The sequence below is a fragment of the Staurois parvus genome, unplaced genomic scaffold (assembly GCF_062004578.1).
Source record: "Staurois parvus isolate SC_StPar_1 unplaced genomic scaffold, SC_StPar_1.0 ptg000897l, whole genome shotgun sequence".
Classification (NCBI taxonomy): Eukaryota; Metazoa; Chordata; class Amphibia; order Anura; family Ranidae; genus Staurois; species Staurois parvus.
The window spans coordinates 213,586-240,041 of NW_028318693.1; the positions used below are offsets into that span (position 1 = coordinate 213,586).

General features: G+C 44.6%; 1 protein-coding gene across 1 annotated transcript in view; it reads left to right on the forward strand.

The window, feature by feature from the left end:
* The window catches only part of XNDC1N (XRCC1 N-terminal domain containing 1, N-terminal like), a 39,747-nt gene that overhangs the window by 9,397 nt on the left and 3,894 nt on the right, over positions 1–26,456 (forward strand). The window contains exons 2-9 of the mRNA XM_089656310.1: positions 1,631–1,695; positions 3,924–4,059; positions 9,559–9,714; positions 15,498–15,661; positions 16,361–16,416; positions 18,085–18,299; positions 19,637–19,739; positions 22,421–22,524. Of these exons, the coding sequence (XP_089512436.1) occupies positions 1,651–1,695; positions 3,924–4,059; positions 9,559–9,714; positions 15,498–15,661; positions 16,361–16,416; positions 18,085–18,299; positions 19,637–19,739; positions 22,421–22,524 (979 nt within the window). The 5' untranslated portion in view covers positions 1,631–1,650. The remainder of the gene's footprint in view (positions 1–1,630; positions 1,696–3,923; positions 4,060–9,558; positions 9,715–15,497; positions 15,662–16,360; positions 16,417–18,084; positions 18,300–19,636; positions 19,740–22,420; positions 22,525–26,456) is intronic.

The following is a 26,456-nucleotide window of genomic DNA, read 5'->3' on the forward strand; positions in this document are numbered from 1 at the left end:
AGTACCGGGATCATGATCCCAACCCAGGATAACCCAGCATGCCTCAGTTTTGTAGTGGATCAGTACCGGGATCATGATCCCAACCCAGGATAACCCAGCATGCCTCAGTTTTGTAGTAGAGCAGTACCGGGATCATGATCCCAACCAAGGATAACCCAGCATGCCGCAGTTTTATAGTAGAGCAGTACCGGGATCATGATCCCAGCCAAAGATAACCCAACATGCCTCAGTTTTGTAGAAGAGCAGTACCGGGATCATGATCCCAACCCAGAATAACCCAGCATGCCTCAGTTTTATAGTAGAGTAGTACCGGAATCATGATCCCAACCCAGGATAACCCAACATGCCTCAGTTTTGTAGTAGAGCAGTACCAGGATCATAATCCCAACCAAGGATAACCCAACATGCCTCAGTTTTGTAGTAGAGCAGTACCGGGATCATGATCCCAACCCAGGATAACCCAGCATGCCTCAGTTTTATAGTAGAGCAGTACCGGGATCATGATCCCAACCCAGGATAACCCAGCATGCCTCAGTTTTGTAGTAGAGCAGTACCGGGATCATGATCCCAACCCAGCATGCCTCAGTTTTGTAGTAGAGCAGTACCGGGATCATGATCCCAACCAAGGATAACCCAACATGCCTCAGTTTTGTAGTAGAGCAGTGCCAGGATCATGATCCCAACCAAGGATAACCCAGCATTCCCCAGTTTTGTAGTGGAGCAGTACCGGGATCATGATCCCAACCAAGGATAACCCAGCATTCCCCAGTTTTGTAGTAGAGCAGTGCCAGGATCATGATCCCAACCAAGGATAACCCAGCATGCCTCAGTTTTGTAGTAGAGCAGTACCGGGTTAATGATCTCAACCAAGGATAACCCAGCATGTCTCAGTTTTGTAGTAGAGCAGTGCCGGGATCATGACCCCAACCAAGGATAACCCAGCATTCCCCAGTTTTGTAGTGGAGCAGTACCGGGATCATGTTCCCAACCAAGGATAACCCAGCATTCCTCAGTTTTGTAGTAGAGCAGTGCCAGGATCATGATCCCAACCAAGGATAACCCAGCATTCCCCAGTTTTGTAGTAGAGCAGTGCCAGGATCATGATCCCAACCAAGAATAACCCAGCATTCCTCAGTTTTGTAGTAGAGCAGTACCGGGTTAATGATCTCAACCAAGGATAACCCAGCATGTCTCAGTTTTGTAGTGGAGTAGTACCGGGATCATGATCCCAACCAAAGATAACACAACATGCCTCAGTTTTGTAGTAGAGCAGTACAGGGATCATGATCCCAACCCAGCATGCCTCAGTTTTGTAGTAGAGCAGTACCGGGATCATGATCCCAACCCAGGATAACCCAGCATGCCTCAGTTTTGTAGTAGAGCAGTACCAGACTCATGACCCCAACCCAGCATGTCTCAGTTTTGTAGTAGAGTGGTATCGGGATTGTGATCACAGAAGTTTAGGACCTGTGTCCCTCCTTGGGCCCCAAGTGGGCATTTAAAATGCTTGCATTTTATGTGCTTTTGCCTACAACCTATTAAGTTAGTGACAGGGTCTCTTTAAAGGTGTGAGGGTGAATATGACTCTATCTGTAGGTACAGTCTAACACTCACATTTTTTGGATTACAGACTCCTCACTCCAGAACCTGATGGCCCCGATCAGAATCCAGCATGTTGTGTCCTTCAGCTCCCAGGTAATCACGCCGTCACTTTCATACTAAGTCTACGAGGTTTTAATGCAGTAGAGAGACGCACCAAAAAAATATAAACTAGGGGTAGGTAACCTCAGCATTCCAGCTATAGTGAAACTACAAATCCCAGTATGCCTTTGACTCTGGGAGTCGTGCCTCTTAGAGTCTTCTGGGATTTGCAGTTTAACCAGTTGGAGTGCTGAGGTTGCTTACCCTTTGTATCTCCCAAGCTTAGGACAATGGTATTCTGCCTATTCCCTTTTTCAGCTGCCAATCATCTCTCTACGAATGAAAAGTGTCTGTTTCTGTAGAGGAAATGGTGCTCAGAGACTGCAGACGTGCCACAAGAGATGGGCAGGGACTGCAGACATACCACAAGAGATGGTCAGGGACTGCAGACATACCACAAGAGATGGTCACGGACTGCAGACATACCACAAGAGATGGTCAGGGACTGCAGACATACCACAAGAGATGGTCAGAGACTGAAGACATACCACAAGAGATGGTCAGGGACTGCAGACATACCACAAGAGATGGTCAGGGACTGCAGACATACCACAAGAGATGGTCAGGGACTGCAGACATACCACAAGAGATGGTCACGGACTGCAGACATACCACAAGAGATGGTCAGGGACTGCAGACATACCACAAGAGATGATCACGGACTGCAGACATACCAAAAGAGATAGTCAGAAACTGCAGACATACCAAAAGCGATGGTCAGGGATTGCAGACATACCACAAGAGATGGTCAAGGACTGCAGATATACTATAAGAGATGGTCAGGTATTGCAGACATACCACAAGAGATGGTCAGAGACTACAGACATACCACAAGAGATGGTCACGGACTGCAGACATACCACAAGAGATGGTCAGGGACTGCAGACATACCACAAGAGATGGTCAGGGACTGCAGACATACCACAAGAGATGGTCACGGACTGCAGACATACCACAAGAGATGGTCACGGACTGCAGACATACCACAAGAGATGGTCACGGACTGCAGACATACCACAAGAGATGGTCAGAGACTGAAGACATACCACAAGAGATGGTCAGAGACTGAAGACATACCACAAGAGATGATCACGGACTGCAGACATACCAAAAGAGATGGTCAGAAACTGCAGACATACCAAAAGAGATGGTCAGGGATTGCAGACATACCACAAGAGATGGTCAAGGACTGCAGATATACTATAAGAGATGGTCAGGTATTGCAGACATACCACAAGAGATGGTCAGAGACTACAGACATACCACAAGAGATGGTCACGGACTGCAGACATACCACAAGAGATGGTCACGGACTGCAGACATACCACAAAAGATGGTCACGGACTGCAGACATACCACAAAAGATGGTCACGGACTGCAGACATACCACAAAAGATGGTCACGGACTGCAGACATACCACAAGAGATGGTCAGGGACTGCAGACATACCACAAGAGATGGTCAGGGATTGCAGACATACTATAGGAGATGGTCAAGGACTGCAGATATACTATAAGCGATGGTCAGGTATTGCAGACATACTGTAGGAGATGGTCAGGGACTGCAGACATACTATAGGAGATGGTCAGGGACTGCAGACATACTATAGGAGATGGTCAGGGACTGCAGACATACTATAGGAGATGGTTAGAGACTGAAGACATACTACAGGAGATGGTCAGGGACTGCAGACATAGTATAGGAGATGGTCAGGGACTGCAGACATACTATAGGAGATGGTTAGAGACTGCAGACATACTGTAGGAGATGGTCAGAGACTGCAGACATACTATAGGAGATGGGCAGGGACTGCAGACATACTATAGGAGATGGGCAGGGACTGCAGACATAATATAGGAGATGGTCAGAGACTGCAGACATACTACAGGAGATGGGCAGGGACTGCAGACATACTACAGGAAATGGACAGGGACTGTAAACATACTTTACAAGATGATCAGGAACTGCAGACCTACAAGTTTTGGTTGGAGACTGGGAATATGCTGCAGAAGACAGTAGGAGGCAGAGGACATACGACTACCAGAGATCCTGCTAGTACAGATCAATATTCCCACTCTGACTACAAGGCCACACAGCATATACCAGGAGACTGCATGTTGGGCCCCTGTGTCCTAATCCATTATAGTCTCTCTATGACTGAGTTATCCATAACAGGTTATCTGCTCCTTCTGATCTCTGACACTCCGTTGTTTCTGTATCAGGATCCCAGGCACCCTGTGGACAATCTTCTGAGTGAAAACATCCAGCCGTGGCTGAGCTGCCCCCGGGACCGCAGCCGCCAGCTGAAAGTTGAGCTGCAGTTGGAGAGAGCCAGTGATATTGCCTATATTGATGTGGGTAAGTCACTCATAGGGAGTGCAAAAATACAATCCCTATGTGCTGCTATGAATCTGAACCCTATTGTGGTACACACACCATAAGTAATCCGCAATGTAACCTGATATAGAATATAATCCAAAAATTAAATATGGATAATGGCTAGCTGTAGTGCACTCAGTGACAAAACATCAATATATCAAAAATAGTGCCATGCCAGTCCCATCATAATAAGTGAGATCCCAGACAGCATAAAATGTTCCACGTACTATAACTAATATAATACTAATTAAATACCATAATATATTCCTGTGCATATAAATCAACGCATGTATATGTATATCGTGACAATGAAATATGTCCCAATCTCAAATCACAGAGTCCAAATATAGATCCAGTCGTGAGCTATAAAATGTGCTTCAATATTCAACATGAATTCCAGTGCCAAACCATCACCAGGTGAACTCTCACCTTAAAAATATAAGCTGCCACCAAGTGGTCGGTAAACAGCGCTTTTTGGTCCTACCAATGGGACCGGAATTAATTCCTCCTCTCCAGTTAAGGTTCCAATATTTCATACATATCTCCTCCTCCTCTCTGCTCTGCTCCTTAACATGTAAAGAATATTGCAAAATAATGCCTTATCCTTAATATACTTTATTAATAAAACCATCAAACATATTGCACTCACATGTATAAGGTGCCAGCCCACACTGAGGAGTCAATGGATAGATGTTACAATGTTCGTAATTACTGCTGTGTGCTATTCAGATCACTATGCCGAATTCCGTATGGATGTGGTGACGTAATCCAAGCCCTACCCCGACGCATTTCGTCACAGGGCACGTGACTTTTTCAAGGGGAATTGGATTAGTATTATTATTATTATTATTATACAGGATTTATATATTATTATTATTATACAGGATTTATATAGCGCCAACGGTTTGCTCAGAGCTTTACATTACAATCGGAGACAATACAGTAACAATACAGTTAAATACAAGAGGGATTTGAGGGCCTTGCTCCTTGGAGCTTACAATCTAGGATTGGATCATCACGTACTCAACTGTGCTTATATATGCTAGCCGGGCGCCATTTTCCTATGGTCATATAATGATCGGCCATATTGCTATAGATCCACATGCTATTTGTGCCCCGACAGTACAGCAAATACAATCTATTTCTGGGCAAATCTTACTACTTGTCCTTAATGAATATATCAATATCAAAGCCCTACAAGGTAAATGTACATATACTATTAATTATAATAACGTCCCACATCCATACTTGGGTAAAAGTGCACAGCATCAGAGAAAAAAATTGCCACATCTTCACAATTAAAATAACATAAATATAAATATAATTTCATAACTCCTCAGACTGCATTCATACCTCAACCCACATAGTAGCAAATGAGTATAATAAAAACTCATAAAAATAAATATATAAAGTATAAAAAAATAACAATACCCCTCACTGTATTAAATAATGTAATAATAAAATGAAATAATAAAATAGTAACAAAAAGTTGACAAAAAATAGAATAACATATACCTGCATAACTCCCCCCCCATATTTGTGTGCCCCCCCCATCCCCAATAAGTACAAGTAGGAGTAGTTGATGATACAATAATTCCCCTTGAAAAAGTCATGTGCCCTGTGACAAAACGTGTTGGGGCGGGTCTCGGCTTACACCACCACGTCCATACGGATGTTCTTTACATGTTATTGAGCGGAGCTGAGAGGAGGAGGAGATATATATGAAACATTGGAACCGTAACTGAAGAGGAGGAATCCAATTTTAATAAAATAGTTTTTTGTGAGCCACCAGGAGTTAACTTACTCTATTATTAGTGTTAATTGTGTGCTTAAGTGAATATTTATTAAATATTAGATCGCTAGGCACTAATTACACCCTCTCTAGGTGTATAAATATAAACTATGAATTCTTATACTCTACCGCGCTCCAATGTTATCAACCTTTTGTGATTGACCTTTTTTGATTGTGTGAATTTCTTAATATACCACCTATAATCCAATCATTACTTACTTCTATGGTGCTTAAATATACAATTAACATAAATTAATTTATAAATGTGAATTAAAAAAATTATATGTGATTATAACAAATATTAAAAAAATTAATGAAAAAATTGGAATGTCAATTCTATGTGAATAAAATTAATTAAAAAAAAAAAAATTAATAAAACATTAATAAAAAATGGGAATGTCAATTATTTTCTTTGAATTTGAGATGGTGTTGTTATTCAATTTAGTTTATGTGATAAGTCTGTGTTGGCAGCTTGAACCTCTCCCTCTTGTCTCCTCTCCTCTCTCCTCAGCTCAGCCTTCTCAATTGTGCTTTCTTCACTGGCTGCTTTGTTTATTCCTCCATATACGGAACATGCAGAGAAGGGAAAAGAAACATAGTGTCTTATCCGGGATATAAGTGATTTATTGCTCTTTGATCTCCCACTCACATTGTGTAAATGTAAATAACGCTTTGCATACAATGTATCCAGATCATGCTTCAGACAGCCTGGCTGATGTGTTTGTTTTCAGTAAATATACTCGCCTTTCCTCTGTGGATGCGTGATAACGTCAACGCCCCTCCCCTACGCGTTACGCTACAGGGACTCGTAGCTTCCTCTGGGAGATGTGGATTTGAATCCACATCCCCCAGAGGAAGCTACGAGTCCCTGTAGCGTAACGCGTAGGGGAGGGGCGGTGACGTTATCACGCATCCACAGAGGAAAGGCGAGTATATTTACTGAAAACAAACACATCAGCCAGGCTGTCTGAAGCATGATCTGGATACATTGTATTCAAAGCGTTATTTACATTTACACAATGTGAGTGGGAGATCAAAGAGCAATAAATCACTTATATCCCGGATAAGACACTATGTTTCTTTTCCCTTCTCTGCATGTTCCGTATATGGAGGAATAAACAAAGCAGCCAGTGAAGAAAGCACAATTGAGAAGGCTGAGCTGAGGAGAGAGGAGAGGAGACAAGAGGGAGAGGTTCAAGCTGCCAACACAGACTTATCACATAAACTAAATTGAATAACAACACCATCTCAAATTCAAAGAAAATAATTGACATTCCCATTTTTTAATGTTTTATTAATTTTTTTTTTTTAATTAATTTTATTCACATAGAATTGACATTCCAATTTTTTCATTAATTTTTTTAATATTTGTTATAATCGCATATAATTTTTTAATTCACATTTATAAATTAATTTATGTTAATTGTATATTTAAGCACCATAGCAGTAAGTAATGATTGGATTATAGGTGGTATATTAAGAAATTCACACAATCAAAAAAGGTCAATCACAAAAGGTTGATAACATTGGAGCGCGGTACAGTATAAGAATTCATAGTTGAAGAGGAGGAATCCTTTCCGGTCCCGTTGGTAGGACCAAAAAGCACTGTTGACCGAACACTTGGTTGGTGGTCATATTTTTAAGGTGACAGTTCCCCTGGTGATGGTTTGGCACTGGAATTCATGTTGAATATTTCTACACGGAGGTGAGGTTTTGTTTTGCAGCACATTTTATAGCTCACGACTGGATCTATATTTGGACTCTGTGATTTGAGATTGGGACATGTTTCATTGGCACTATATACATATACATGCGTTGATTTATATGCACAGGATTATATTATGGTATTTAATTAGTATTATATTAGTTATAGTACGTGGAACATTTTATGATGTCTAGGATCACACTTTTTATGATGGGACTAGCGCGGCACTATTTTTGATACACTCACAGGAAGTCATTTCTCATTTGTTTGTGGGATGTGCAAGGGAACCATGTTTAAAATTTGTTCCTGTTCAAAGGGGATATTTTAGTGTTTGGTTAAAGTTGGAAAGGTAAAAGCCCTGACAGTCCAACATCCCTGTGCTGCACACCTGCTGTGTCCATTATAAAGGGTTCCCACCATCCCTGCACTAAATTTCATATTCTGCATACCTGCTGTGCCTACTATGAGTGGCTTCCGCCATCCCAGTACTGAATTCCCGGGTTTGTACATCTCCTGTGCTTATTATGGAGGGTTCTCACCATCCCTGCACTGAGTTCCCGTGTCCATGCACCTGCTGTGCCCATTACCAGAGATTTTTATTTATCTTGTATTATTGAGACTGCAATGGAAGGAGCTGAAACACGCAAAGATGGGTGGGGACATTCCAAAGGTCAGGAACACACAAGGGTGGGGACATTCCAAGGTTCAGGAACACACAAGGGTGGGTGGGGATATCCCATGGGGGCAGGAACACACAAAGATGGGTGGGGATATCCCATGGGGGCAGGAATACACAAAGATGGGTGGGGAAATTCAAAGGGTCAGGAACACACATAGGTGGATGGGGACATTCCATGGGGGCAGGAACACACAAGGGTGGATGAGGACACCCCATGGGGGCAGGAACACACATGGGTGTATGGGGACATTCCATGGGAGCAGGAACACACAAAGGTGGGTGAGGAAATGCCAAGTGTCAGGAACACACAAGGGTGGGTGGGGACACCCCATGGGGGCAGGAACACACATGGGTGTATGGGGACATTCCATGGGAGCAGGAACACACAAAGGTGGGTGAGGAAATGCCAAGTGTCAGGAACACACAAGGGTGGGTGGGGACACCCCATGGGGGCAGGAACACATAAAGGTGCGTGGGAACACCCCATGGGGGCTGGAACACACAAAGGTGGGTGGGGACATCCAATGGGGGCACAGATAAAGGTGGGTGGGGACACCCCATGGGGGCAGGAACACACAAAGATGGGTGGGAAAAATAACAAGGGCCAGGAACACACAAGGGTGAGTGGGGACACCCCATGGGGGCAGGAACACACAAAGGAGTGTGGAAACACCCCATGAGGGCAGGAACACACAAAGGTGGGTGGGGAGATCCCATGGGGGCAGGAACACACAAAGGAGGGTGGGGGGCACAAACACACAAAGGTGGGAGGGGACACCCCATGGGGGTAGGAACACACAGAGATGGGTGGGGAAATTCCAAGGGCCAGGAACACACAAGGGTGGATGGGACATTCCAAGGGCCAGGAACACACAAGGGTGGATAGGGACATTCCATGGGAGCAGGAACACACAAGGGTGGATAGGGACATTCCATGGGAGCAGGAACACACAAGGGTGGATAGGGACATTCCATGGGAGCAGGAACACACAAAGGTGGGTGGGGACACCCCATGGGGGCAGGAACACACAAAGGTGGGTGGAGACACCCCATGGGGGCAGGAACACACAAAGGTGGGTGGAGACACCCCATGGGGGCAGGAACACACAAAGGTGGGTGGAGACACCCCATGGGGGCAGGAACACACAAAGATGGGATGGGAACATTCCAGAGGTTAGGAACCCACAAGGGTGGGTGGGGGGTACACCCAACACTCTTCTGTTTTTCTGTTCAGCATGTTCACTCATCCCAGTGTATCCTCTGTGTTTTATAGCTCTGTGTATTTCACGTCTTCTGTTGCAGGAAACAGTGGTTCAGCCTTCTTGCAGATTGATGTTGGCCGCTCCAGTTGGCCTGTAGATAAACCATTTGTCCCTTTGCTACCTACAGCCACCCTTATGTCCCCAGCAGACTCTAAACTGGAGAAGAATGCAAGAGGGGTCCGGATGTTTAAAGAAGGTAAAAAGACGCCTCAAGAAAACTTAATCTGACTCTGCTCATCCCTTACAGGAAAGATTCATTAGCGATTGAGTACTAATCTAGCAATGGATTTCCATTGCCATTGTATAAAGGTATGAGAACACATGACCATTTCGCTGCCAGAGCTGTTTTTGCATTTTTTGCACATATGCTTAAAAAATAATTTTAGGCCTGAAAATTACAAGAACCCCCCCAAACATAATATATTTTCTGAAAGCAGACACCCTAGAGAAGAAAATATTGACAGTTCCAATTTTTTATGTCACACGAAGGTCTAGGAAACGCAAAATTTCAGTAAAAATCACACTAAAGTGAATTTTAGGGCAAACAAATGCAATAAATTGTCCAAATGTTTGCTAAAATATAAAAGACGGTGTTATGCAGAGTAAATAGATACTCAACATGCCAAACCATAAATTTGTGTGCGCCTATGCAATTGCGTCAAACTTCAGTATTCTATATCTTCTATAGACAATGCTTCAAAAGCCCCTATAGGTCATCAGCACGGAGGTCTGGTGCTAGAATTATTGCTCTCACTCCGACGTGCGCGGCGATATGTAACGTGTATCACAATTGACATTTTCCCGCGTAGGCCCCAAAATGTATTTGTTTATGTTTTTACATGCATATATTTGGGGGTGGGGTTCTCAAAAGTATTTTGGGGGGGGGATGGTATGTGCTTGGGTGTAACTTTATTTTTTTTCCTACAATAAAAAAATATTTTTTTACGTAACTTTTTTTTCCATCACATAGGAGAAACAGAGTCCCCTATGTGATGATTTTTTGGTGACAGGTTCTTTTTATTGAGATCTTTTAGACCCTGCATGTCTCCTCTGGGCTCCATTAGATGTATTGAAATGCAAACCGCATTGCAATACGTCTTTCTTGTAGCCGGGAAAGTGACAACCGTGACCCAAGGGCGACGTCATGGATGTTGCCTTCCAAGTCACACAAAGAAGGGGAGGGGAGTGGACACTTGTCCGCTCTCCTCTCTCCCCTCCACCCGCTAGCATCCGCTGTGGCTCTCCCCAGGCCCTCAGATGGGCGAGCGGAGCCCAGTTACATGGTGGAAGCGCGCCCCTTGGGCTGTGGAACTATTGGCAGCAGTGAAGCTGCCTGATTGCTTCCACCTGACAGGCAGGAGTCTGCAGCCACTTGATTGTATATAAAGCCCCCTGCTGTCAGGTCAGTACGGCATACAGACCTGGCAGTGAAAGGGTTAATGGCCAGACACTTGTAACCACCCCTCTTTGGTTTAAGAGTGTCCAGTGATGGGTACTGTTGATGCCACACCATACAAAGTTATTGCAGACAATTATTCCTCTATCATTGTGGTAACAGTTCGGTGAAGATCTTTTTCTGTTCTACCATGACTGTGCCGCTGTGTACAAAGCCCGCCATAGAAAGACATGGTTTGATCAGTTTGGGGTGGAGGAACTGGGGTGACCTGCAGAAAGCCCTGACCTCAACCCTACTGAACACCTTTGGGATGAATGGGAGTTGTGATTGTAAGCCAGGTCTTCGAATCCAAAATCAGTACCTGACCTCACAAATTGGCAAATATTCCCACAGACACCCTCCAAAATCTTGTGGAAAACCTTCCCAGAAGAGTGGAGGCTGGTATAGACACAACAGGGGCAACTTCAGATTAACTGCCATGATTTTGGAATGGGATGGACAACAAGCTCATGCAGGTCTGACTTTTGCACCCACCCCAAACATTCCCTTTTTATGCACAGAGGACGTCTTCCCTCTTCTATCCTTTGGAGGAGCCAGCACTGCTCAGGTCTTGGTGCCTCGAGTACATTTGGGTGCCACACACTCTGTCAGAGAGCGGGGCAGCCATAGCAGTCTTTGGAGTACTGTTTGCTGTGCTGAGCTATCTTACACTAGGGCTGTCTTTGCAGTGTTTTTACATGGGATCCACTCTTGTGGTCTCTGGACCTGGTGGCAGGTGGTGTCACATCTAGGGTGGGGGTGGGACTTGAAGGTAGGCGTTGCGGCACTGTGGTTCCATTTTTGTCCATTTTGAGGGCAGGTCTTCACTGGTGCTTCTGGTTCTGACCAAGAGTGGCGCTGTTCACCCCAATAGGTACTCACATATGAGATGCAGCCAGGTAACTTTTGAAGTCTGAGCTCCCATCTGGCGTACTTGTTCTAGGTCCGTCACTCACCAGGTAGGGAAGCCAAGATAAGAATGCCAGCTCTGGACCGTGCAAGGAGAGGACTGAAAACTGATAGGGCAGGATGATCTTTAATTGGAAGAGGTGACAGGGCACCTCTTAAGCTGAAGTGTAGGTATGATTGTTCTTGCTTAGTTACATTGGTCCAGCTTGGCTGTGTACAAGTAAGTATGCATGTCTCAACCTAACCCTCTTGTATTGAACTGTATTGTTGCTGTATTGTCTCCCTTTATGTTGTAAAGCGATGAGCAAACTGTTGTCACTATATAAATCCTGTATAATAATAATAATAATACCTGATTGATCCCTGGGGAAGCTGAAAATCTCTGTAGTAGCTGCCGCCACTACGGTGACAGCCGCGATCCCCTGAGTCCAGTGCACAGTAATCACAGGGAGTCACTATTCAGCATTTTATTAGTGAATACAAAGCATTTGATTAGACGAGATGAAGATCGTGATGCTACTGCCCTGTCACCTCTTCCAATTAGAGATCGTCTTGCCCTATCAGTTTTCAGTCCTCTCCTTGCGCGGTTTCTTTTTGCTTATTTCCTTCTAATGTGTCTGAGCAGTGCACATATAGCAAGTCTAGCTGAAAAAAGACAAAAGTCCATCCAGTTTAACCATTAGAAAAAAAAAAAATAATCCTACACCCACAGTTGATCCAGAGGGAGGCAAAAAAACCCAGCAAAGCATGATTCAATTTGCTCCTCCTGGGAAAAAAATTCCTTCCTGATCCCCCGAGAGGCAATCTGATATTCCCTGGATCAACTTTAGCTATAAATGTTATATCCAGTTATATTCTGTGTGAATGATATTTGGTCACATGCACTGCTCCACAAAAAAACTACAAATCCCATCAGTCTTTTTGGCCGCTTTCTCTGCTGTGCCTGTTGCTTAATGTGCTCCTGCTTAGCATTGATTGCTGTAGTCTATATTAGGAGGGTGACTGTCCCTACTTACAATGAGCCCATAGAGGGGCGATAGCAGCCACCTTAACCACTTCCATACCAGGCAATTTTACACCTTCCTGCCCAGGCCAATTTTCAGGTTTCAGCGCTCTCACGCTTTGAATGACAATTGCGCGGTCATACAACATTGTACCCAAACTAAAATTTTATCATTTTCTTCAAGCAACTAGAGCTTTCTTTTGGTGGTATTTAATCACCGCTGGGGTTTTTATTTTTTGCTAAATTAACAAAAAAAGACCAAAAATTTTGAAAAAAAACCCCAAGTTTTTCTTTGTTTCTGTTATAAAAGTTTGGAAATAAATAATTGTTCTTCATAAATTTAGGCCGAGATGTATTCTGCTACATGTCTTTGGTGAAAATAACCCAAATTAGGATGTATTTTTTAGTTTGTAGGAAAGTTATAGAGTTCACAAAGTATGGTATAGATCTGAATATTGATCAATCCTGAAGTACTGACAGCCAATCTAATTTCTTGAGATCCAAGAATATCAGAACAGTACAGATATCCCCCAAATGTCAGGACAGTACAGATATCCCCCAAATGTCAGGACAGTACAGATATCCCCCAAATGTCAGGACAGTACAGATATCCCCCAAATGTCAGAACGGTACAGATATCCCCAAATGTCAGAACGGTACAGATATCCCCCAAATGTCAGGACAGTACAGATATCCCCCAAATGTCAGAACAGTACAGATATTCCCCAAATGTCAGAACAGTACAGATATCCCCCAAATGTCAAGACAGTACAGATATCCCCCAAATGTCAGAATAGTACAGATATCCCCCAAATGTCAGGACAGTACAGATATCCCCCAAATGTCAGGACAGTACAGATATCCCCCAAATGTCAGGACAGTACAGATATCCCCCAAATGTCAGGACAGGACAGATATCCCCCAAATGTCAGGACAGGACAGATATCCCCCAAATGTCAGGACAGTACAGATATCCCCCAAATGTCAGGACAGTACAGATATCCCCCAAATGTCAGGACAGTACAGATATCCCCCAAATGTCAGGACAGTACAGATATCCCACAAATTACCCCTTTTTGCAAAGTAGACAGTCTGACATACTTCATAAGAGGCATGGCAAGTTTTTTGAAGTTGTATTTTTTATGTCATAATTTTTCGGAAAATGAAAAAAAAAAGTTTCACAATTTTTTTTTTTTTACATACGGTCACCAGTGCAGTACAGCGTCATCATATAACTGGCATGGCGGTGATCAGAGACACTGACTAGTGACAGTACGAAAAAAAAATTATATTTTTTTTATTATTTTTAATTTTTTATTAAATGTTTTTTCTTTTTTTTTAAGATTTTTTTTTTCATATTTCACTATGACCAAAGTATTACAATGCTACCATAGTAACATTGAACTACTTCGTGGAAGTGGTCAGTATTTTCTTTTTACACAAGTTGCTTATAGCAAAGAATTACTTTGCTATAAGCAAGCATTTACCTGAATGACATCGATTCATTCAGGGTTTTTTTTTTTTTTTGTGCTTAGCTGTGATTTGGCCACGGCTAATCACATGACACACAGCTGTGATTGGCCCAGCTTGTGCATGTGATCGCTGTGACCATTCACAGCTAGACACTAGTATACAATGGATGGCATGAATGAAGCCATCCATTGTAAACAACTGTCATGTGACCTGCTGTGATTGGTTACAGCAGGTCACATGGTACCGGCAACGGGGCCAGTACTCAGATCTGTCATCGGCCATGTCCGAGGTACACAGCCGGTGACAGATCGCGGCTCTGCAGGCGCGCAAACTGCGCATGCCCAAAAGGAGGCCATATAGCGTCCACCCGGAAAGATGAGTGTTTTTGCCGGCCACCATTCGGCCATAGGCCGGGCGGGAAGAGGTTAATAAAGGAAGTGTAAGATGTGGAGAATCAAACTGGATGGGGCACAAATAGCTGACAATGATTTTTAGTTACTGGGTTTAGTGTTGCTTTAAGAAACAAGTGAAATTGCCAACTTCCACTTTTTTGTCCTCTGCAAATCCAGTGGGTGCTGCCCCTCTTCCAGGTTGCATGACGCCTAGCCTCACTCAACCCGAAAGTCAGCGCATAGGCAGCGATGGCGCCACCCCCGTTGTCCTCTGGAATAGGGGAGGTGTGCTCATCAGCCAGTGCTGTGTGACGTGCACCTCTCTAATACACCCACAGGATACCCCTGAGTAGATTGGGAGAAAGTTGATGATCCCTTTAAATCCCATCTCCAGGCAAATATTTTATCTCTGAAACTTCACTGGGGTAAGTCAGCAGCAGCACTTTATGTAGAAGCCACGCCTCTAAGAGGATGGACACTAAGCAAAATAAACAAGGGGGTGTCACAGTTCCTAATGTGGGCTATACCCCCATGTGTGTTGAAAATAGCCAATCACAGTCTCCACTGAAAGTGCATGTGACAATTGGGAGTCAGGAACAGAGCAATGTCACCAATATCAGGAAGTACCCAAACAAGGATCTTCATGGTAGGATCACCAGCTATTGCCTTCATGAAAGTTGCAGATTTAAAAATATTGAAATGTTAAATCTTCTATGAGATTTTAGTGGTTGGGTTTCCATTTACTGCAATGCTCTTCTCCTTTGTAGGTGACTTCTTGGAGGAAACTGCTGGTGAGAGATGGGATAGACTACGAATTAGCTGCAGTCAGCCCTTCAACAAGCAGGCACAGTTCGGCCTATCTTTTTTACGCCTCCGATCTGCACTGGATGAAGAGGATCAGAACCGGGTTCCAGCAACAGATCCTCATCTGGTATTATCTTGTAGCCTGACTGTAGGGAGGATTGATGGCACGGAGAGCAAGACCACTTGTTATACTCTAAAGCTCTGACATATACCGCAGTGCTGTACAGAGAACACTGAGACAGTTATGTCAGTCTCTGTACCAGAGGAGCTTACACTCTAATGTCCCCTCCCCCACAGTCACATCAGTCTCTGTACCAGAGGAGCTTACACTCTAATGTCCCCTCCCCCACAGTCACATCAGTCTCTGTACCAGAGGAGCTTACACTCTAATGACCCCTCCCCCATAGTCACACACCATTATTATTATACATTTATATAGCTCTGACATATACCGCAGTGCTGTACAGAGAACACTGAGCCAGTCACATTAGTCTGTGTACCAGAGGAGCTTACACTCTAATGTCCCCCCCCCACAGTCACATCAGTCTCTGTACTAGAGGAGCTTACACTCTAATGTCCCCTCCCCCACAGTCACACACTATTATTATACATTTATATAGCTCTGACATATACTGCAGTGCTGTACAGAGAACACTGAGCCAGTCACATCAGTCTCTGTACCAGAGGAGCTTACACTCTAATGTCCCCTCCCCCACAGTCACATCAGTCTCTGTACCAGAGGAGCTTACACTCTAATGCCTCCCCCCCCCCCTCCCAATCCCATACACACAATTACACGCTGTTCTAATCCTGATTTCTCTTTCAGGAAAATATGTCATCTTATAACTTGAAACTTGAGAAAGAAGAGGATACTAATAATCGGTAGGTTCTGTTCCATCTCCCCGATGTTGCTGGGTTCAGGATGTCAGGGGGTGTGATATAATACAGTATAATGCTGTGGCAGCTGTCATTCATAATATTTGCACGAGGAGGAGGGGAAGCAGCACATGGAAGTATAGTGTAGGGGCAATTTCTGCACAGGTACCAGGCAGTTACAGCCACGGCTCATGTACAGCGCCATCATTTGCATTATATGCTCTTTAGATGTTACTGAGTTGCTTTTTCCTTTACATTGACTTGAAGAAAAAAAGCAGCTCAGGTGCAAACCAAATCCTGATGATGTGAGCTCGTTAACCCCTTCCTGCCTGTCCCGGTGTCCCATTAACCTCCCTGGAGGTATTCCTGAGTGTAGCTCGGGGTAAAGTTTCAGCACCACAAGCGGTAACCCCGAGCTACACTCAGGAATACACTGCAGCGTTGCTCCAGGATCCCTTCTTCTCTTACCTTGTCCTGCGCTCCCGCGATGTCCCCCCTGCAGTGTCTCCGGCCATCTCCTCCGGTGGATGCCGGCATCCGGGTTCCGTTCCCTGCGACGTCGGGACGTACGGGGGACGGAACTGGCAGGAAATGAAAAAATTGTAAAAGTGACATTCACTAAAATCACATAGTATAACATTCCTGTATCAAACCATTTCACATACATTTTGTCCCGAGTGCTTTGTCTGGCGCCCTGCCTGCATTTTTACTGTTCTTTCTGCCTGGAAACTGAGAAACGTCCATGGCGTCCAAAAAGCGTCCCTTTAGGGCAAAAGCGGTTTTAGACCGGCTAGAGAACAGCGATAGTAAATCAGAACTACTTGCAGAATTGAGTGATAATGATTCGTGGGGGAAATTCCTCATCAGACACTGAAAACGATTTTGCGACTTTGCTCAGTGATGTGCGAACTTGGCGCTCTATTTCAAATTTCAGTGTTTTTGGTTTGATTATATTATTGAATTAAATTTATTATTATTATTTTTTATGATTATTATATTATAATTTATGATTTCATGTTTAAAATTTTAACATACCCGGGATGTTTACTAGACTCTTGTTCGGACAGATTTCAGTGAGTTATTCCTAAACATTACAGGCCTACAATAAAAACAATACATATTTCCATGCAAAAAAATGTACCGCTTTGAGCACAGAAATATGGACATAATCAGACCGCTAGGGAGGTTACACAGTTTGGAACTTCCGGGGGCTTGGGAAGGATCTGTGATCATGTGACCATTGTCCCAGTGGTCACATGAGCAGAAACCAGTCCTGCTGACTACCAGTGTTTCGCCTGGACCGAGAGCTGTCTGACAGGTCAGTCTTTGTACTGCGAGCGTGCAGTAAGTCTGCTCTCAGCACATACACATCAGCCTGTCAGGGACACGTGCTTGGCTTGTGTGCATTAAAGCCCTCCCATTTGTAGCCACACAAATGTACTGGGTGGTCATAAAGGGGTTAAAGTTTTTTTTCAGATGTGTTGTAGTTTATCCAAAATGATATCAATTACTTGTAGCCATCGTGTATATACAAATAATGCTGAGCAAGTGTCCTGTGCAGTTAGATTCATACTCCAGTGATCTCACCAGTTTCTAGGCTTCTGATAGGCTGGGCACTTGTGTTTCCACCCCCAGGGGTTTTTCAGAATTGACCATTTTTTCCTTTATCTGTAGGGATCATAGAGAGGAAAGGATAAAGGAGAGGCTGCAGCAGGTCATGTCCCCGCCTTCTGCCCGTACCCCATGTCTCAGCCGGACAGTCCGCATGGTGCTATCAGCAGCTCAGTCACGTAAACGCAGCCATCCTGCCACATCACCACCACGTCCTCCCATCCCTCTACAGCCAGGAGAGGGAGACACCCCGTGTGGAGAGAGCCCAGTGTCCTCTGGTGAGTGTGGATGGACAGAAAAGTGCCCAGTGTCCTCTGGTGAGTGTGGATGGACAGAGAAGTGCCCAGTGTCCTCTGGTGAGTGTGGATGGACAGAGAAGTGCCCAGTGTCCTCTGGTGAGTGTGGATGGACAGAGAAGTGCCCAGTGTCCTCTGGTGAGTGTGGATGGACAGAGAAGTGCCCAGTGTCCTCTGGTGAGTGTGGATGGACAGAGAAGTGCCCAGTGTCCTCTGGTGAGTGTGGATGGACAGAGAAGTGCCCAGTGTCCTCTGGTGAGTGTGGATGGACAGAGAAGTGCCCAGTGTCCTCTGGTGAGTGTGATTGGACAGAGAAGTGCCCAGTGTCCTCTGGTGAGTGTGATTGGACAGAGAAGTGCCCAGTGTGCTCTGGTGAGTGTGGATGGACAGAGAAGAAGAGCTCAGTGTCCTCTGGTGAGTGTGGATGGACAGAGAAGAAGAGCTCAGTGTCCTCTGGTGAGTGTGGATGGACAGAGAAGTGCCTGGCCAGTCCACTTATAAATGAGATTTCATTTACTGGAGGGGTCCTCTGCTGGCTTTTTATGTTTTATGGCGATTCCATGAGCAATATCTGTGTGTGTTGTATTTGGCTCTGTTCCTACTTCCTATGGGGTATTCACACCCACCTCTGTACATGCTCCATGATATAAAATTAATAAAAATCCAGCAGGCATAGTGGAAGGTCCTCATAATGGGCCAGCAAGTGTGCAGGCCCAGGAACTTAGTACAAGGGATGGTGGGAACGCCTCATCATGGGCACAGAAGGTGTACAGACCTGGGAACTCAGTACAAGGGATGGTGGGAACCCCTCATAATGGGCACAGCAGATGTACAGGCCCGGGAACTCAGCTCAGGGATGGTGGGAAGCTCTCATAATGGGCACAGCAGGTATGCAAAGTTGAGAATCCAAGTACAGGGATGGTGGAAACACCCCATAGTAGGCACAATGAGTGTACAGACCCAGGAACTCAGCTCATAGATGGTGGGAACTCCTCATTAAAAACACAACATGTGTGCAGACTCCTGAACCCAGTGCAAGGATGGTCGGCGATTAGGGTTCCCACCTCATCCATTTAAACCTGAACACATATGAATTACACAGGTTCTCAGGCTAATTTAATGCAGATAAGGCACTAAGTGAGTATAATTACCACCTTAATCAGCCCCAGAACCCGTGTCATTATTATGTGTTCGGGTTTAAAGGGATGAGGTGGCAACCTGTTGGAGATCCTCATAATGGCCACTAATAGCATGCAGTGAAACATTCGTTTTGGGTGCATTACCCTTTTATTATCCCAATCTTTTATGTGTTCTTGCAGGTTCTTGTCCTGAGACATCTGTGACACCCAGCAAACCTTCATCAAAATATGGTGGAAATTCATCCAACAGAGGCAGGCAGAGATCAGTACAGACTCGTGGGAGGTAATGTACTGCTTTTTGTCGGGGAGCAGGCAGGGCAAGCAGGGAACCTGCAGGCTGCACTGTGGCTACTGGACTGGGGTGGTGTAATTCCAGTGTCCACCAGTGGGTGTCTCCTGGCAGCGTTTAGCAATTAGTTGCCACCTGATGCTCCCTATAGGGAGAGTAATTAGCCGCTCCGTGCTGCAGGCTCAGTGCTCAGGGCCTCAGTATTCTCCCAAGTGCTACATTACTTTGTTCCTGTATTTATATTATACCTGTTCTGGCCCAGCTCCTGTATGTACATGCTGTTCTGCATTCCTGCTAGATCCTGCTCTGACGGATCTTCCCGATTTCCTGTCCCTCCTGCCTGGCTAGTTCTATATAGTGAACAGTTAGTTTGACTATGACGTGTCTTTACCAGGCTGCTTGTAGGTGTATATTTGTTTTATGTCATGTGTGTTCTTGCAATTATTGTACGATTGTCTGCACTTAAAGCCCACCTTTGTGCTAAGGTACCCTTAGCCCACCTTAGACCCTCACACACTATCCTCATTTTTAAAGCTCTGACATATACCGCAGTGCTGTACAGAGAACACTGAGCCAGTCACATCAGTCTCTGTACAGAGGAGCATACACTCTAATGTCCCCTCCCCCACAGTCACACACTATTATTATTATACATTTATATAGCTCTGACATATACCGCAGTGCTGTATAGAGAACACTGAGCCAGTCACATCAGTCTCTACAGAGGAGCTTACACTCTAATGTCCCCTCCCCCACAGTCACACACTATTATTATTATACATTTATATAGCTCTGACATATACCGCAGTCACATCAGTCTCTGTACCAGAGGAGCTTACACTCTAATGTCCCCTCCACAGACACATTAGTCTCTGTACAGAGGAGCTTACACTCTAATGTCCCCTCCCCCACAGTTACATCAGTCTCTGTACAGAGGAGCTTACACTCTAATGTCCCCTCCCCCACAGTTACATCAGTCTCTGTACCAGAGGAGCTTACACTCTAATTTCCCCTCCCCCACAGTCACACACTATCATTATTATAAATTTACCCTTAGCCCACCTTAGACCCTCACACACTATCCTCATTTTTAAAGCTCTGACATATACCGCAGTGCTGTACAGATAACACTGAGCCAGTCACATCAGTCTCTGTACCAGAGGAGCTTACACTCTAATGTCCCCCCCCCACAGTCACATCAGTCTCTGTACCAGAGGAGCTTACACTCTAGTGTCCCCCCCCCACAGTCACATCAGTCTCTGTACAGAGGAGCTTACACTCTAATGTCCCCTCCCCCCACAGTCACACACTATTATTATTATACATTTATATAGCTCTGACATATACCGCAGTGCTGTACAGAGAACACTGAGCCAGTGACATCAGTCTCTGTACCAGAGGAGCTTACACTCTAATGTCACCTCCCCCACAGTCACATCAGTCTCTGTACCAGAGGAGCTTACACTCTAATGTCCCCTCCCCCACAGTCACATCAGTCTCTGTACCAGAGGAGCTTACACTCTAATGTCCCCTCCCCCCACAGTCACATCAGTCTCTGTACCAGAGGAGCTTACACTCTAATGTTCCCTCCCCCACAGTCACACACTATTATTATTATACATTTATATAGCTCTGACATATACCGCAGTGCTGTACAGAGAACACTGAGCCAGTCACATCAGTCTCTGTACAGAGGAGCTTACACTCTAATGTCCCCTCCCCCACAGTCACATCAGTCTCTGTACCAGAGGAGCTTACACTCTAATGTCCCCTCCCCCACAGTCACATTAGTCTCTGTACCAGAGGAGCTTACACTCCAATGTCCCCTCCCCCACAGTCACATCAGTCTCTGTACCAGAGGAGCTTACACTCTAATGTCCCCTCCCCCACAGTCACATTAGTCTCTGTACCAGAGGAGCTTACACTCTAATGTCCCCCCCACAGTCACATCAGTCTCTGTACCAGAGGAGCTTACACTCTAATGTCCCCTCCCCCACAGTCACATTAGTCTCTGTACCAGAGGAGCTTACACTCTAATGTCCCCCCCACAGTCACATCAGTCTCTGTACCAGAGGAGCTTACACTCTAATGCCCCCCCCCCCCCAGTCACATCAGTCTCTGTACCAGAGGAGCTTACACTCTAATGTCCCCCCCCCCACAGTCTCATCAGTCTCTGTACCAGAGGAGCTTACACTCTAATGTCCTCCCACCTGCTACTTGCAGTACATTCAGAGAATGGTGATGACTGCTCTCTACATCCTTGCCTGATAACTGCCGGGTGCTGTGGTGACACCTTTGTTAGACAGGTGCATGGCCCTCTTCACTCACTTCACTCATTTTTTGAATGGGTCACAGGAGACTTATGCTGTAATGTTCAGGTACACATCACATGATAACATATTGGGGTAGATTTACTAAAACCGGAGATCTTGTGCAGCTGTGCATGTAGTCCATCAGCTTCTAACTTCAGCTTGTTCAGTTAAGCTTTGACAAAATAACCTGGAATCTGATTGGTTTCTGTGCAGAGCTGCACCAGATTTTGCACTCTCCATTTTTAGTAAATCTCCCCCATTGTGATCGGGTATCAGGTAGTCTTGGTATGCCACTGGCTGAGCATCATGTTAGCGGCAGTCATTTCCTTTTCTAGATATTTAATGTGTTTATGTCATTGTCAGAGGGAGAAGACGGTCTGGAAATCCACAGAGGAAAGAACGTGACAGTCCGTACCCAACACAGCTCCCTCCCGAGACTGACACAAGCTGTTGTCCTATCTGTGCAGGTGAGAACACGACTGTACTGTGTATGGACAGTTTTGATCGCAGTGGTCACAGTGTCACAATTTATCCACTTCAAGACCACAATATGTGAATGTAAATTGTGGTTTTGAAGTGCTGCAGCTGGATGCCATAACCCAGGTATGAACATTTTCCTCAGCCGCTGCTGTTTCTCCTAAAAGCTATCCAAGCTGCTGATTAGCTTCTGGATCACTTTTGGAAGCGACGGGAGGGGTCGATCCCCCGCACTGCATTCCGATTGTTCCCCGGCTTACCTGCCTGATGGGTGAGCCTGGGAACCGATGCATCAATCTCAGCGGCTGGGCATAGAGATTAGCTGAGGAAAGATGGCCTCAGCTAATCTCTATGGCCCATGACGTCACTTCTGGTTTTGTTTTAATGTAAACAAGGCTATTTATTTTTGGGGAAAGTATTAGATCATTTTTTTTTCTGATCCAATGCTTTCCATTGTAGAGGAGAGCTCTGGGGTCTTGTAGACACCAGATCCTCTCCAAAAAGAGGGCCTATCATGTTTGATTGTTACCGCAACAAATGTTTAAATTTGTTGCAATAGCAATAAAAGTGATTAAAAAAAAGGAATTAAAAAAAAAAAAATTTAAAGCGCCCCCATCCCACTGTGCTCGCGTGCAGTGGCGAACACATACGTAGGTTACTCCCACATATGTAAATGGTGTTGGGACCACACATGTGGGTTATCGCCATGAATGTGAGAGCGAGATCCATAGTGCTAGACCTCCTCTGTAACTCTAAACTGATAACTTGTAAAGGCTTTTAAAACGTTACTTGTGGAGATTTGTAAGTACTGTAGTTTGGTGCCATTACACGAGTGTGCACATTTTTAAAGCATGACATGCTAGGTATCGATTTAAAAAAAAATGAGTTATATATTGTGTTTTTTTAATTAATTAAAGTGTATTTTTTCCAAAAATTGCATTTGAAAAACTGCTGCGCAAATACCATGTGACATAAAAAATTTGCAGTTGCCATTTTATTCTCCAGGGTTTCTGCTAGAAAAAAAAAAAAAAAAATATATATATATATATATATATAATTTATATTTATTTATTTAGCAGCACAGTGGCTAAGTGGTTAGCACTTCTGCCTGGCAGTACTAGGGTCGCCGGTTCAAATCCCAACCATGGCACCACCTGTCTGGAGTTTGCATGTTCTCCCTGTGCCTGCGTGGGTTTCCTCCGGGTACACCAGTTTCCTCCCACACTCCAAAGACATGCTGTTAGGTTAGTTGGCTCCTGTCTAAATTGTCCCTAATATGTGTATGTATGAATGTGAGTTAGGGACCTTAGATTGTACACCCCTTGAGGGTTAGGGACTGATGTGAATGTACAATATATATGTAAAAAGCACTGCGTAAATTGATGGCGCTATATAAGTACCTGAAATAAAAAAATATATAAATATATATATATATACATACTGTTGGGGGGATTCTAAGTAGATTTCAAGCAAAAAATACAGATTTTTACTTGTAAGCAAAAAGTGGCAAAAAATGCTTGGTCTTCAAGTAGTTATTTCAGATAAAGGCTCCGTGTACACGAACCTACCCTGACCGCCAGCCCTGGGAAACCGCAAAACTCAACAATTGTGGTACCGCAATTTTGCCACATTTTGCGGTTTCCCGCGGTCGGTGGTCAAACCGTTCCTATCCTGAACATGATTTTTCCGCGTTCAGGAAAGGGAGGTTTAACCTCACCTAAACATGGCAGCTCCTAAACTCTGCTAAAAGGCTATGTGTGCACGGACACATAGGCTTTTATGGAGTTGAGTTTAGGAGCTTTGGCAAAAAAATGCCAAAAGCTCTTAAACTCGAGTTTTGGAGCTGCTTGTGTACATGAAGCCTTCGCCACATGACAGCCCTGCCTGGGATTGTCTGCACCCACTGTTTATAATGAACTCCAGCTCTTTACAATGCTGGTCTTACCTGCCTGTGTTCTGTAGATCAGTGTTTCTCAACCTTTTTTCTGTCAAGGCACCCTTTAAAATTTTGCACAATCTCAAGGCACCACAACCTAAAATGTAAAAAAAACCCCTACATTTGCAGGGGTAAGAAACAGCCAGATCGCTGCTCTGTGTACAGAGTCCTGACAGGACTGTGCTGTGATTGGATACAGCCGATCAGCAGGTCTCAGTCATAAATCGTTGACTGAATCATGCTGACAAATTTGTGCTGTGTCCAGCCACAGTGCATGTCAGCAGGGGGAAGCAGGCAGCAATGTTTATTTCCGTCGCTGATCCGGGAGCTGCTGCCCAGTCACAATAAATCTACTGTGACTGAGCGACAAGTGGGTAAAAAAACACCTTGCCACCAGATCACATGGTACTTTGGTGCCATGTAATCCGGTGCAGACAAACGTACTGCATTTGCGACCTGCATTTGGGGTGTCATTAACTTAACATTGACACTCCCTACAGATTGCAACTGCAGTGTGTTTAGAACGTGGTGCTGGAAGCACATACAGAAGGTGAGTTTCTTGCACCACGTTCTGGTGGGAACGGGGCCTAATAATGGTACATATTGCAGCAGCATCCACACATGTAGGACACCCAACATTGAGGTGATTTATATTTGTTCTGAGTAGTATTCCAATGTTTCTCCTCTCCCTCACGCCAACAAGGATGCAGGCACCTGACATCCTTCTTATCAACCAATTACATTATCAGTTGTTAGAAAGCCAGCAACTGGCCCCCAGAGTACCCAAGGTTGAAATGCAGCACAACAAAACCTGTGACTTTGTGTAAAAAAAAAAAGGGACCGCTTGATCCACTTTTTGGCTTGTTGACAATTCTTGGGCAATTTGTAGGCATTCATGAAGATCCCAGCACACACCCCAGGATGCCTGGGCACCCTGGTTGAAAACGTCTGTAGATATCACCTTAGGCTGTATCAGTGTACTTGCTGAACATTTTCAATCTCAGTTTTAACCTCCTCCCTACCGGCAATAGAAAATATACGTCCTGGTAGGGAAGCGGTGATACCGGGATCATGATGAGGCTACAACCATGATCCTGGTATCATTTTTTTCAGCCGGCGATTCTCTTTCAAGTAAAAGTAATCCGAGCGGCTTAGCAGCCGCTGGATTACTTCTACAGTAGGCGGGACCCCCACGGCGCTGTTGCCGGGCTTCCCATGCGATCAGGAAGCCCGGGATGTGAACTGCCGCTGCCGCCCGGTGATCACAGAGATGACCGAGGACCAGATTGTCTCTGGCTATCCTTTTGATCCTGGTTGGCTGGAAGCAACATCAAAACGTCACTTCTGGTCCTGGTAGATGTAAACTGCCATATTTCTTGCTGGAAAGCCTTAGTTACATTTTTTTTATCGCATGCTTTCCAGTGTAGAGGAGAGATGTGGAGTCTTCTAGACCCCAGATCTCTCCATAAAGAGTACCTGTCATTCTTATTTCTATTACAAGGGATGTTTACATTCCTTGTAATAGGAATAAAATTGATTTAAAAAAAAAAAAAATTGGAGGAAAAGTGTAAAAAAAAAATAAAAAATTTTAAAGCACCCCCATTCCTGCATTACTCATTACAGTACAGTACAGTACATTACTCCACAAAATAAAAAACACCCCACTGTGCACCTCCACCATGTGCTAAATACACACACTTACCAGATTATTTTGACTTTGTTTTAAGGAAGTCTAAACACGCTTGCATGTGTATAGAATTCCATTCGGTACAAAATGTCTTCCTTCCTGTAATGGTCTCCTGTCATTCCACATATCATAGCTCCACAGAATCCATAGAAAGATAATCAGGGAAGACAAATACTGTAGAACAGTAAAATCCCATGTTTATTAAATAGGTCAAATACAGTGATATGTAACAATAGTTCATATTTAACTACAGAGCCGGTCTCAGCGTTTAGGCGGACCACTCCCGAGTATCGAGATGC